Source organism: Typopeltis vanoorti, chromosome 23 (assembly GCF_054136105.1).
Source record: "Typopeltis vanoorti isolate ZY-2024b chromosome 23, IOZ_Tvanoo_1.0, whole genome shotgun sequence".
Lineage (NCBI taxonomy): Eukaryota > Metazoa > Arthropoda > Arachnida > Uropygi > Thelyphonidae > Typopeltis > Typopeltis vanoorti.
Genome location: NC_143571.1, coordinates 25,620,441 through 25,634,429, shown reverse-complemented (window position 1 = coordinate 25,634,429; position 13,989 = coordinate 25,620,441). Strand labels below are relative to the sequence as shown.

General features: G+C 36.0%; 1 protein-coding gene across 3 annotated transcripts in view; it reads left to right on the top strand.

Annotated features, from left to right (window-relative positions):
* The window catches only part of LOC150093698 (kielin/chordin-like protein), a 1,333,292-nt gene that overhangs the window by 516,285 nt on the left and 803,018 nt on the right, over nucleotides 1-13,989 (top strand). For all 3 annotated transcript variants that reach the window (XM_090412628.1, XM_090412627.1, XM_090412629.1), the window contains one exon: nucleotides 7,717-7,809. In XM_090412628.1, the coding sequence (XP_090268754.1) occupies nucleotides 7,717-7,809 (93 nt within the window). The remainder of the gene's footprint in view (nucleotides 1-7,716; nucleotides 7,810-13,989) is intronic.

The following is a 13,989-nucleotide window of genomic DNA, read 5'->3' as shown; positions in this document are numbered from 1 at the left end:
GAGATGACGATATTAGATACAGCACTTACCATAACGTACACTGATTAGCAGCTTATAGATACAACAGTTATTATACAACTGAGATTTGATTTTGCCTTTTGGTGGCGAACGAACAGTGACATGCACCTGCCGATTATTGTCTATATGAACCAAAACAAAAAATAAATGCTTAAATACTCATTTTCATCATAAAAGGCATTTATAACCACAAATTTTAAAATAACGCACAGTACACTACAAGAAAAGAAACAATAAACGGAAAATGTAAATAGCTGGCTATCATGGGTCAACATATCTGAGCTTCACAGCTATGCCGCATGGCTGTTCTCTATTCGACAATGTCTTCCTGCGCGTGGCTGAGTGCGATCGGAAAATTCCGGTTTTTTAGATCGGATAGAGGTTCACATAATCGAGAGTCATTAACCAAGTATGTCTTTATTAATGTCGTTAGTGAGGCCGTTGTTAACCAAGGCACCACTGTATTTGCCTTTTATATTAATGCTTTTTGATTAAAACTTAATCAAAAACTTTACTGGTCTGACAGCTGCATTGAATTGTTGGTTCTCTTCAGACCAGACAGAAACATTAAAAAAAAGTATAAAAAAACCTCTTTAGTGCCATGGGAATCTTATATCAGAAAGTTATATTCTTTATAAATCAACTCTCAATAGGTACATAACTAATAATACCAGAATATACATGCTCCTGGCTGAGTCCATGTCTTTTAAGTAGTGCAAGCCAAGTCAACTTTGATGCCAAAGATTATATTCTCAGAAACTTTCTGGTAAACTTTGGAACTGCTTGAATTTCAGTTTTATTTGTCCATAAAAAAAAGATGATGGATATATAATATCATCAATATTTATTACTTATGCCAGATTGAAGCCTTTCAGGGTGTATATTTCAGTATTATATCAATCAGTGTACCTCTCAAATTTACTGATGAAGAATTTAACTTTCTGATGAGTATTAAATAGTTTGGTTCTTTCTCCTAGAGTCTGGTTAGCCTCTAAGGAAAAGAGCTGTGCTTAACACGTTCAGGCTGGGGCAGTAGTGGCTCGGCCACCGCAGAACTATCTGGAGAGGCGAGCAAAATTACCGGCAATTTCATTCTTACATGTCGTTGAATGTTCCACATTTCATAACAGTTTCTTCTATTGTAACTAATCCTGCATTGAGGAGAATGGGGATAGGTAAAAAGGAATGTTCTTTTCAGAATATATTAAAACACCATAATTAAAAGAAAACGATATACAGTTACACCCCGAGTTACATAAGTAATGCGTTCCGTAAACCTTTACGTAACTCGAATTTTATGTAAGTCGAATTTGTAAATTATATACATACAATAAAATGTTCAATGACTACTCATACCGTCTTACATTAAATTTTTTGCCATTAATCAGATATTTTCCATTTTTAATATTTCTCATTTTTGGGGCGATTAAAAAAATTCAATTATAAAAAAATTTATCAATTTTATTTCAATAATATACATACTGTAAATATGAAAGTTTGAAAAATACATAATATAAAAGAATATAAAAATAAACTAAAATATTCACTTTTCAAATAAAAAAATGTCTTGTGATGACTAAGTTGGCTGTTCTATGGGAATTTTACCCCTTTCGATATTGAAGGCTGAGGTTAGTCAGGGTTGAATCACACAAATTAAAAAAGTAAAATTAAAGAGTAAAATCACACAAATTAAAAATTTTGAGGTACTTTATAAGAAGAAATACAAGTCACAACACAGTCTCCCAAACAACAAAGTCATTTTCAACTTATCTAATTACAGCTTTCTAATCATGAATCTGAAATCCTTAATTTTCTATCACCCCAAATTACATTCCAAAAATGGATTTCATATGTGGGATAGAAAAAAGTCTTTATCATCTTCCAGAGGCCACAGCCAATGCTATCAGGTTCAACAGTACGATTATTCTTGCTTCGGCAAAACCACCAGTACCTAACACTACTCCATATGATAAAAAGGCAATTTACGGAACAACAAAGATATTATAATCACAAAAGCGGATAAAGGTAATTCAACAGTCATTCTAAACTCGAAAGTTTACTTCGATAAGATCAACTTGTTATTATCGCACAGTACCAATTCTCAAGTCTTAGATAAGAATCCCATCATGAGTAATCATCTTGAGACAAACATTCTTATCCAAAACATACTCCACGCCTTTATGGCGCGCCGAAGATTCACACAACAAACGTACTGCTACATCCAATTATGGATCGAAGACCCTCACCTACCTACCTACTAGCAAAACATCTTGCAAATTTAATGAAAGGACATATCAGACAAGCAGAGACCTATATTAAAAATTCTCAACTATTTGTTGAAAAAATTAAGACAGTCACAATTTCACAAACTGGCATTATGGCAAGTTTAGATGTTGTGTCTCTATTCACCAACGCTCCGGTCGATGAGGTGGTCAACATTCTAAAGGATCTCTTCCCTCAGGACATCACTCATTTGTTCCATCATTGCCTGAAATCAAATTTCTTCATAGTAAATAACATTGTATACAAACAATTAGAATGTCTAGCCATGGGTAGTCCCCTGTCACCACCATGTGCAGACTTATTTATGGAAAAACTTGAAAAAGATATTTTTTCCAACATTTCACCTATACCTTCAAAATGGTGGAGATATGACGATGACGTGTTCATCATATGGAAAGATACCATGGAAAACCTTCTAGTGGTTCTTAATAAAATCAACACACTACACAATAAGATCAAATTTACTATGGAACTAGAGAAGAACAATGAACTACCCTTTCTTGACATACTGGTGTAGAGAGAATATAACAATGTCCAACTGTCCATTTACAAGAAACCCACAGATATAGGAAGATATCTACATTATTCGTCAAACCATCATCGATCACAAAAACACAGCATCATTCATATGCTCCGCAATAGATCTTTAAAGTTTATTTGAAAAGAAGATGATGTACGGTTAGAACTGTCGCAAATAGTTAAGACTCTATCTCTGAATGGATCAACATTTTAAACAAATTTCTATTCAAAGACAACCTCCAACAACATGTAACTGATTCCCAATATGTGTCCACAGCAGTGATTTCATACATTAGTTCAGTATCCACAAAATTAGCTAGAATATTTAAAGCTCATAACATCAGAGTGGTTTTTAAACCAACTACTATGATCAGACAGGTCTTAAGATCACCTAAAGATGAAGTCCATTCTTCAAACATCCTGGAGTATATGTAATTCCATGCACGTGTGGCCTACCGTACATTGGACAGACCTCTCGAAGTCTTGAAATAAGACAGAAAGAACATGTGGGAAACATCAATCACAACAAAATAATTACATCAGGTTTAGCTCACCATTTTTCGACATCCAATCATGTTATAGACTGGAAAAACAGTTCTATGTCTTACATCGAGAATGGCTACAGACACAGAACTTTTAAAGAATCAGCAGTGGTACTACCCACAGGCAGCAATTTAAATAGAAATCAGGGTGCTATTCTTAAAGACATATGGAAAAATCTCATCAATTCTCTCAGCTTAACAGAACTACAATTCGCGAAAAACCGCACAACACGTGGTCATGTACTGGATTCTGACTAATGCATGCGCATATCTAAATGAGAATTATCAAATGTAACGGCCTAATAGGTACTAACGCTTCTTTATTCATGTAACTTGGTGCATTTGTATTTACACCAGTACAGCCTTGATAATGCTAGACAGCAGCTAGTAAAACTGGTTGGCAATTTGTATTTTATTCATTAAATCGTATGGTCTCTTATTAATAAAGTTTTCAGTTTTAATACATTAGACCAAATATGAACAATTTAACTCACATAATGAGATGCTGTATAGTCACTCCTTTCCTCAGTGATGTGCAACACCAGGAAGTCCTGTTGCATGCTCTACTGGAGGCTTGAACTCTGAAAAATAGTCACTCCAGACACATCATACATCCATCTCCTTGAGGGTGTATTGCTTCCTCTTTTCACGGCACTTCACCTTCTGTTTTGAGAAGTCCTCTTCCATCCTTTCAATGTGTTCAAAGATTTCAGCTTTCTTTTGTCAATATCCTTAAGGAGACTTAAAGTTCTCCCAACTATTTCTGGTACCCATCCAGTAACCTTCTGTAAGTATCTAGCATGTATAAGTTCCTGTTGGAAAAACAGTTGCATTCAGAATCCTCAGCTTTGTTCCTGTGGAGATAGATCCATCCATTCTTCTAGATTTTAGACAATTTTCTGACTATAGTTTTAGTCATTCCTAATATTCTTCTGATGTCTTCCGGACAGTAATTCTTTACATTGATGATGGATACCAGGTACTCAAATTGCAGACTTCCTCAATTCTTTCACCATTAAGGCACACTTGTTTCTCAGGAGCTACCCTGTCTATATTTCCTTTGCGAACCATAATCTTTCTCTTTCCGGGATTGTGGTGAAGTCCTTTGTTCTTACTGATCTCATTAAGTTTGTCCAGGATTTGTCCTAGCGCTTTCTTTTTCATTATAAAGGAGTTCTGTATCATGAGTATTATTATTATTACAGGTATCTTCATGGAGTCAGCAGACTCATTGCAGAGACCCAAACTATCAAAACAATATCTGTCATATCTCTTCTTGAATTCATTTACAGACGAAGCGCTCACAACTAAGTCAGGCAATGAATTCCACTCATTCACCACCCTCCAGGCAAAAAACCTTGTTCTCACACCCTTGTTAACCACACTCTTCTCTAATTTCCAGGGATGACCTCCTGTTCTTCCATCACTATCACACAGCTGAAACATTTCCCCTGCATAAATCCTATAAAAACGTTTCAGTAATTTAAATGTTTCTATCATATCCCCTCCTCTCTGCCTGTCAACCAACCTCTGCAATCCACAAGCTCTCAACTATCAATGTAGGGAGCATTTTTAACATCACTCACCAAATTAGTCACTCTTCTCTGAACCCTTTCCAAGGAATCCAGGTGACCAGACCTGAGCACAGTAATCCAAATGTGGAAGTATCAATGCTTTATAAAGGGGAATAATAACCTCTTTATCTCTGGATGTCAGTGTGTTCCTCAACAACCAAGTAATCCTATGTGCAATCTTGGACATCTTAGCAATGTGTCCCCTGAACTTCATCTCCCTATCTACCAACATCCCTAAGTCCCTAGCCTCATCAATCTCTTGGAATACCGTTCCATCAATGTAGTACACAACTGGTAATCTTTTAATCCCAAAATGCACGACTTTATACTTTTCCACATTGAACTGACATCCATTACCTTTTGCCCATTCTACCAGCTTATTTAAATCATCCTGCAAACTCTCAACATCAGCTTGATTTTTTATTGCGCTACCCAACTTTGCATCATTTGCAAACAACTGAATATCTCCCTTTAAGCCATTTCTTATATCATTTATATACAAATTAAACAACAATGGCCCAAGCACAGAGCCCTGAGGCACACCACTCGTCACCTGCCTCATCCTGGACTCTGCTCCTCCATACACCACCTTCTGGTATCTCTCCCTGTCCCTTTCTCCTATCCATATCACCAATTTCGTATCCATTCCCATGTGCTCCAATTTGCATAACAGTGTTCCATGGGGTATCCTGTCAAAAGCCTTAGCAAAATCCAGAAGTACCACTGTGTACCCAGTTCCTTTGTCCAACTCAGATTTCATTCTATTATGAAAAGTTAATAGATTGCTAAGGCAGGATCTACCTTTAACAAAACCATGTTGGTCCCTATAGAGTATCATATCCTGATCCACCTATTCTTGAATTTTGTCTTAAACCAACTTTTCCAATACATTTACCACTACTTCTGAGATAGTGATTGGTCTGTAATTAACTACTGCAGTTTTAGAGCCACCGTTATGCAATGGAATCACTTTGCCTAACTTTCACTACCTAGGGACCATACCATAGTTCAAACTTAAGTTAAATATCCAAGTAAGAGGGGTTGACAATTCCTTTGCACATTCACACAACACCTAAGGTGATATTCCATCTAAACCTACAGCAGTGTTTGCATTTAAATTATGCAATATATTAAATACCTTTGATTTCTTAGCTTCAATTCTGACATTAGTTATTGCTACAGCTACATAGATATCCTCACTTGGGTGATAGACTTTTGAAAAGTGATCACTCAGTATCTTGACTATTACATGTGATTTTGTCACCTCAATACCATCAGCACCCACTAAAGTTATCCTTCCGAAGTCATTCTTCCTTTTACTTGCCACATAGCGGAAGAACTCTTTGGGATTACCCTTGATCTCATTGGCTAAGATAGTCTCATAATCTGACTTAGCTCCAGGGATGACCTCTTGTTCTATCACACATCTGAAATATTTCCCCTGCATCTATCTTATAAAAACATTTTAGTAATTTAAATTTAGTATAATAATAGTAATTTAATAATAATTTAGTATTCCTCAGATTACTGATCCATCTGCCACCTATCCTAATTCCTGTTCTTAAGCTCATCTGATACTGCTCACATGATGTCCTCAGCATAAATGCTGAACACACACTGAGGGATGAAAATTAGTTACTACCTTAAGTCATCCACAACCATCCATGAAACAGTTGGAATATAAACCTAAATCAAAAGACTGTTGGATAGTAGAAATGCTTTTGGCCTTTGTCAAACAGAACACCCATTCCTGCTTAATTTGGATGTTACTGATATTTAGGTTGGTTTGATGAAAGATATTTAGTCTCTGTTTGATAATGATACCAAGTTAGTAAAGGCACTGAAATATGGTCCTACTGAAGAATTTGATAGAATGATTCTGTGGACAAAGGAGACTAGTTCAGTGTTGCTATAACATTATGTTTTTTAAAGTTATCAGATTACATCTGTGTATTACAGTGATGGACACATGCCACAGAGAATTGTTATGTCTCAGAATGCAAGATTAATAGTGAACTCTGAAGAATAGTCACTCCAGACACACCATACATCCATCTCATTGAGGGGTTAAACACCTTGTCTTTTTCATGTAGAGCTAAGTCTACTCATAAATAGAAGCAATAGTATTTTTTCTCTCCAAAAAGTAAATGGGGAGTTGAAGTATAGGATTATGTTCTGAAAATGTAAAAGCATGCAAGGATTACAGGAAAATGAAAGTGACCTATTCAAAGATGAAAACACAGTTCAGGGGTTTTAGAAGCATATAATTTCTACTGTTGAACGTTGACTACATAGACAGATTGAAAGATTGTAGACTGCAATAAATAGGAAAAGAAAAAAAAGGTTTGATGGAGACATACAAATTAGCAAAGGAAATTTTTAGGACAGTGAAACAAGATATCTCTCAACACAACTGGGGTGAGAGAAGAAGGAATTATCTTTGAAAATGGAGTAAAAGTGGATAAACTGAATCCTCTCATAGCAGGGAGTGAACAAATGGAATTAATTTCCAGAGAGAGAGAGAGAGAGAGCATCTCATCAGCAAATAATTTCAAGGATAGGTGTGATCAAGCATTATGTGAGCTGTTTTTTTCATAATGTATACTACTAAACTTCATTGAATTACTGAATAATAATAATGATAATAATAATAATATTATTTATTATATATTATTATATTATCTTATTATAATAATATTATTTTTTAGTTTATTTAAAATCTTTTTTATGTAGTTATTTCACTTCATTAACTGAATTAAGGCAATATTATATTGAAACAGGATATGATCAAGATGGATTTAACAACCTTGGTATCGACAGATATGGCTATAATAGACGTGGGTATCATCAAGCATCTGGTTTCAACTTGTCAGGTAATTAATAATAATAGTAATTTAATAGTAATTAAAAATTTGTTTAATTATACATATCACACACACACATGCACATATCATCTATAATGGTTAAACACCTTGTCTTTTTCATGTGGAGCTAAGTCTACTCATAAATAGAAGCAAAAAAAAAAAAAACTCAAGGTTTTTTCCCTCTTGCAAACTAGCTATAATTCTTGCAATTGGCAGACCTAGCAGACTATGGGGGAAAAAAAAATTAGCCATTCTGTTTTAATGAAAGCTAGTTCACTTAGCTGAAGCAGGTATATACATAAATTAAACAAATTTTTAATGGTACGTGTGCCATTATAACATTCATTAGACACACATATATTCACAAGAAATAGTAATTTTATTACTGCAAATATTTTGACCAGAAACTAACTGGTCATCATCAGTGCATCAGCATAATCACAAGGTGAAGCTAAACAAAGAATGTTAATCCTATTTACAGAGCTGAGCCACGTGATAGATGCCACCTAGTGGTTACAATAAAATAAGATTGCAATTAAGGCTAAAATTTAAAAATAAGTGATTTTAAATGAAATTTAATTTAATTACATGCTGAAATGACACAGCATTATTTTAAATATATTATATATATATATATATATACATACGAAAGAATGATCATTAACTCGGTTAACATACATATTTTTATAAAGAATTGAATGACTTGAACCGAGATTTAAGTAAAAAGGTTTTAATATAAAAACATGACTAGTTTCAGTTTGTAACAGCCTTCATCAAATACAACCACAATGATTTAGTGTCAATTATGTATAGAGACTCTTTATGATGTTCATAGTTTATTTAAGCTTCAGTGTTTTAGTGTTTTTTCTTTTTTCTTTCTTTTATAATGTCACCTGATGAAGGCTGTTACAAGCCGAAAATAGTCATGTTTTTATATTAAAACCTTTTTACTTAAATCTCAGTTCTAGTCATTCAATTCTTCATAAATAAATATATATAATGATTAATAAAATGGGGGAATAAAATTACTATATTTTCATGAATGTGCATCTAATAAATAAAAAAATAATATAAAATAATTAAACAAATGAGGAGGATGATATTTCATATAGAGAGGCTGAAAGTAATCAAAGGCTGCTTACAGTCTTTGATTACATATGTGTGGCATGTTATAAGGAGGAAATGAGGAAATTTTTTGTCAGTTTTACTTTACACATTTGGATCCTAATGGAACTGCAGTTTGACATTTCATTCCAACTGCCTATTCAAACAGACACTTCAAAGAATTTCCCTTAGCTGATATGATACCATTCTGGCTTCAAAATGGGAGATTACTGCCAAACACATTAAATATTATCATCAGATCTCTATGGAGTTAAAAAAAAAAAAAAAAAAAAAAAAAAAATCTCAGTTGTTGGCTTAAACTCATTTGTTGTTTCTGCACTCATTACATTCATTGCAGTGCATTCCGTGAACCAACTGTTCTCCATGAAAAACAAAACAAAACAACCTGTTACTCATTTTACTATTCTCTCTGTTCTTATCTGGTTTCCAAGTTGAGGAAAAAAATATCATTAAGGTTGCTTGGCCATAATTATCATTAATTCCAGTATTCTGATGTCAATATAGAGTTGAAGTCCCCCGTAATGATTACTCACCATGCATTCATTTTTAATTTGCTGATGCATGCCATCCATATTCTCCCTTACACTCCCTGTCCTTCAGCTGTTTTGGACTCTAACTCACGTCATAGTCTCAACTGCAGTCACCTCTACATCCCTGTCTTTCTGCTGAACTGTTATTATTATTAACATCTGACTTCCACGGAGTCAGAGACTAAAGAGAACTACTACACATTATCACACACAAAACTCATCCAACTGTGCCTTCAACTGATTCAGTGTGTCTGCATTCACAACACACGCACTCAGGTAATGCATTCCACTCACTAACCACATGTCTCCTCTGCTCACACCCTCCATATACAGTTTCCATGGAGGACTTGTTCTACCCTTCTCTCTTCCATTCAATGAAAAATCTCTTCCATGTCAACCTGATAACAACCCATGACTAACTTATGTCTCAATCATATCTTCTCCTCCTATTCACGAGATTTTGCAGTTTACATTCTTTCAATATGTCCTCATACTCCACATTCCAAAGACCTTTGTGATCACCTTTGTGAATCTTCTCTGGATATTGTTTAACATATCCTCATCACCATTAAAACCCAGTGACCAAATCTGTGTGCAATAATCTGTACAAGGCCTTATACAATGGCATTATAACCACTTTATTTCTGCATGTCAGAGTCCTTGCATTATTGCCATTATCTGATGTGACATCGTCACAACTTGTGAAATGTGGCTGCTGAATTTCAGTTCCTTAAAAAAAAGGACTGGGTCTGGTTATGCTGTCCTGGCTGTTCCTCAGTGCCTATTCCAGTCCTTCTGTAAGCCCATAACATCTGTTGACTCTGCATTGCTCTCCCCAATTTTTCATCATCTGCAAATAGCTGCATATCACCCAATATAATTAATATACAAATTAATCAACAATGATAAAATGTCAGCCTAGTTGGCCAAGTGGTTAGCGTATCCACTCTCCAGCCAAAAGGCTGTGGGAATGGATGTTTTTGATTGTCTGTGAAAGTACTAGTGGTGATAGTTGGCAGTAGATGGTATTGGTGTTAGATAATGAAGGTTGGTGGAGTAGTAGAGTAGATGGCCTCCCTCGATGAGTCCTTGGACTCCCTGGAGGTGTGATGTAATAATAATGATACCAAAGCTGATCCCTGCAGCAAAACTAATGACCTTCCTCTTTCGGGATACTGCACCCCAATATACAACTTTCTGATTCCTATCTGACAGCCAGTCACCGATCTAACTCAGAAGTCTGTTATCCAATCCCATCCATTTCAGTTTATTTAAGAGCTTGTTGTATGGCAGTCTATCAAAAGCTTTTGCAAAATCCAAATATATGTATATGCATCTTCCTTGTCCAAAACATTTGCCACCTTGTTACAGTACATAAGTAAGTTAGTAAACATGATCTACCTTTAACAAATCCATGCTGACAACTACAGAGAATACTGCTGTTATCAATCCATTTCTGTATCCTAGTTCACCAATCTTTCTAGTACCCTCTCCACAACTCCAGATATAATACAGTTTGGACCTATAATTTGTAGCCACAGCCTTATCACCACTTTTTATGCAGTGGAACAATTTTGCTTTCCTTGCACTCTCTTGGAACCCGTGCAGTTGTGAGACTCTTATTAAACTGGTATGCCAATGCTACTGCCAATTCCATGGAACATTCCCTTAAGATGCATGGTGATATCAAATCCTATTGCCTTATTGACATCAAGTTTATTTCCTCATATACCTCCTGCTTACTCATATGTAAACCATCCTCTCCTCTGTCTTCTACACTTATGGTTTTACCCTGATGTAGATGAAACACCCACATTAGGGTGTTTCATCCACAAAAACTGATCACTGAATACCCCAATTATGTCTTCTGCAGAAGTTATTATTTTGAGGATATATTGTTGGAGGTGGAAGAAATAAGAGATCTGTGGGTGATAGTGGATAAGGAATAGTGAATGCGGAGGACACTGATGTGTAGAAGTAGGGAGATTCTTGTTCCATTGTATGAGGCTTTGATTAGGCCACACATGGACTATTGTGCCCAGATTTGGTCACCTGGTTTTCAGAAGGATGAAGAGATGTTGGAAAGGGTCCAAAGGCAATTGACTAAGGTAGTTTCTGACCTCTGGAATATCAAGTATGAGGAAAGATTGAGAGGATGTAATTTGCAGAGTCTGGTGGACAGGAGGAAGAGGGGAGATATGATAGAGACCTACAAGTTGGTAAGAGGTTGTTATAGGATCAATGCTGGAGAAGTTCTACAGAAAATAGTGGTAGATTGGGGGAGAACCAGAGGTCATCCGTGGAAACTGTATGAAGAGGATGTGAATAGGGGAGTGAGGAGCAGGTTTTTTTCGTGCAGAGTTGTGAATGATTGGAATGCCTTGCCTGAGAGTGTGGTGTCTGCAAGCAGTTTGAATGTGTTCAAGGCATGGTATGATGAGCTGAGTATGTGATAAAAGAACCTACCAGATGAGTCCTTGACTCCATGAGGTCTTGGGGTAATAATAATTTCTTGTACTTTACACATATCTAAAAACTGTCTATGATTTTTCTTTGCCTGATTTGCTAGTTTCTGCTCATACTGCATTTTTGTTATCCTTACTGAGTCACTCTCCTATTACTGTAATTACTCTTAATTCTTTTGGTATTATCAGCAGAATCCTATGCATTTGTCCTATGATACTGTTCCTTCCCTCTGTCCTCTCTGAAAATGCTATATTATTTGTATTTTCTTATCCTCATTCAACCAGGTTTCAGTAGTTTAAATTAAACTTACCAAGAATTTATATGCTTCTTTAATCCTTTGTGAAGTATCTGCTCATCTAGGCTACTTGTATGTAGAGGGTAATAACTTCACATTAATTTCCTTAGTTTCCCATAATGCAAAATACACATCTTTTCATACAGCTATGAAAGGATGTGTGTTTGACATCCTTTCATACCTGTATGAAAGGATGTGAAGTTATTATGGCCCTTCCCATAATGGTATGTATTATGGGAAAGACCACTATCTACGCTGGTTTAAACCTTTATTGAGGTATTGTTAATGTGCAGGGAGTTTCTCTCCAAAAACTCTAATCATTCAGAGTTTTTGCAGAGGAACAAACGAATTGGCTTTGTTTGTTGGTGGACATATGACAACTCCTGAATGTGTTTATGATCCTGTATTTCTTATCCATGATGCCTTTATTGATAAGTTATGGTGATTGGCAACATTTGGAATATCACATCATCTCAGCATATCCTCCTGAACTAAGGTATATTCCAATGATTCCTTTCATTGCTGTAATGTTATTGATAATCTACAAGATCACTCAAAATCTCACTGAGTGATCCTAAAGAATCACTACTAAACTTATCACTCCTAACCTGCATCACCTCCAAGACAGGAAACCAGTGGTGGCTGCACTCTGACAGGTAAACACCTGCCACTAAGCAGAACTCCCCAGGAATCGAGCAAACACAAAGAAAAACATATTATTAAATGTTATCAGTGGGAGCCAGACCAAGAAGAGATACAATGGTTGAAGTAATTGACAATTGACATTTATGTCTTTAGGAGTGAAGCAAGATGCTTTTCATATTCCCTGCTATCTGTTGTGGTTACAGTGAGGGTAAAATTTATGAGCAGTTTGCTCGCCCTGAATGGGCATGGAGATTATGCATCGCTATAGGAGGCTAATATAGCTTTTGGTCTTCTATATTTGAATATGTCCGTTGGATCGTATGCAGCAGCTTGCTGAACCAAATCGTTGGGATGTGTGGACGTCTTTAGGAAAAACTTGGATGCTAAGGATTGTGGAAAAGAGAAAATATAGGGAATATTTGTGTCTCTGTGGAGTTGATTGTTTCTAACATACCACGGGGCTTTCAGAATCATTCTCAAGCACTTGTTCTGCGCTTGCTATATTTTGATAATGTTAGCATTAGAGGTGTGGCTCCAGGCCGAAGAGGCATAGGTGATTATAGGATGAATCATCATCTGGTATAGTTGCAATATGATTCTGTTGCTGAGTTTGCTATTTCTATTAATTAGCAGATAGATCTGAGCTATGGCTTTAGATGCCTTTGCACACGCAGACTTGATGTTGGTTGAAAGATAGCTTTTTGTCGAGAATTACACCCAGTTAATTTGTTTCTGTCTGCCAGGGAATTTTAGTATTGAATAGTAATACATCTCCTGCAGGAGACATTGGCCTTTTTGAGAAAAGAACGGCTGAGATTTTCAGGGGGTTGACTTCCAGTCTCCACTTGGAGAACCAGCCCTCCAGCTTTAGAAGGTTTCTTGAAGCTTTCTGTTAATGAAATGGGGTCTGAGAGATCTGGTTAGTATTGCCGTATCGTCCACATACATGGCCAAAATGGAAGTCATCGGATTGTGCGGGATGTCTGACATCTATACAGAAAACAGCAATGGAGCCAGTAGAGATCCCTGCAGCACTCCAGCAAAGATATGGCACTGGGATGATGTAGAACCATTGATTTTAACTTACATTGATCTATTCTGAAGATATGAATGGATTAGATGAACCAT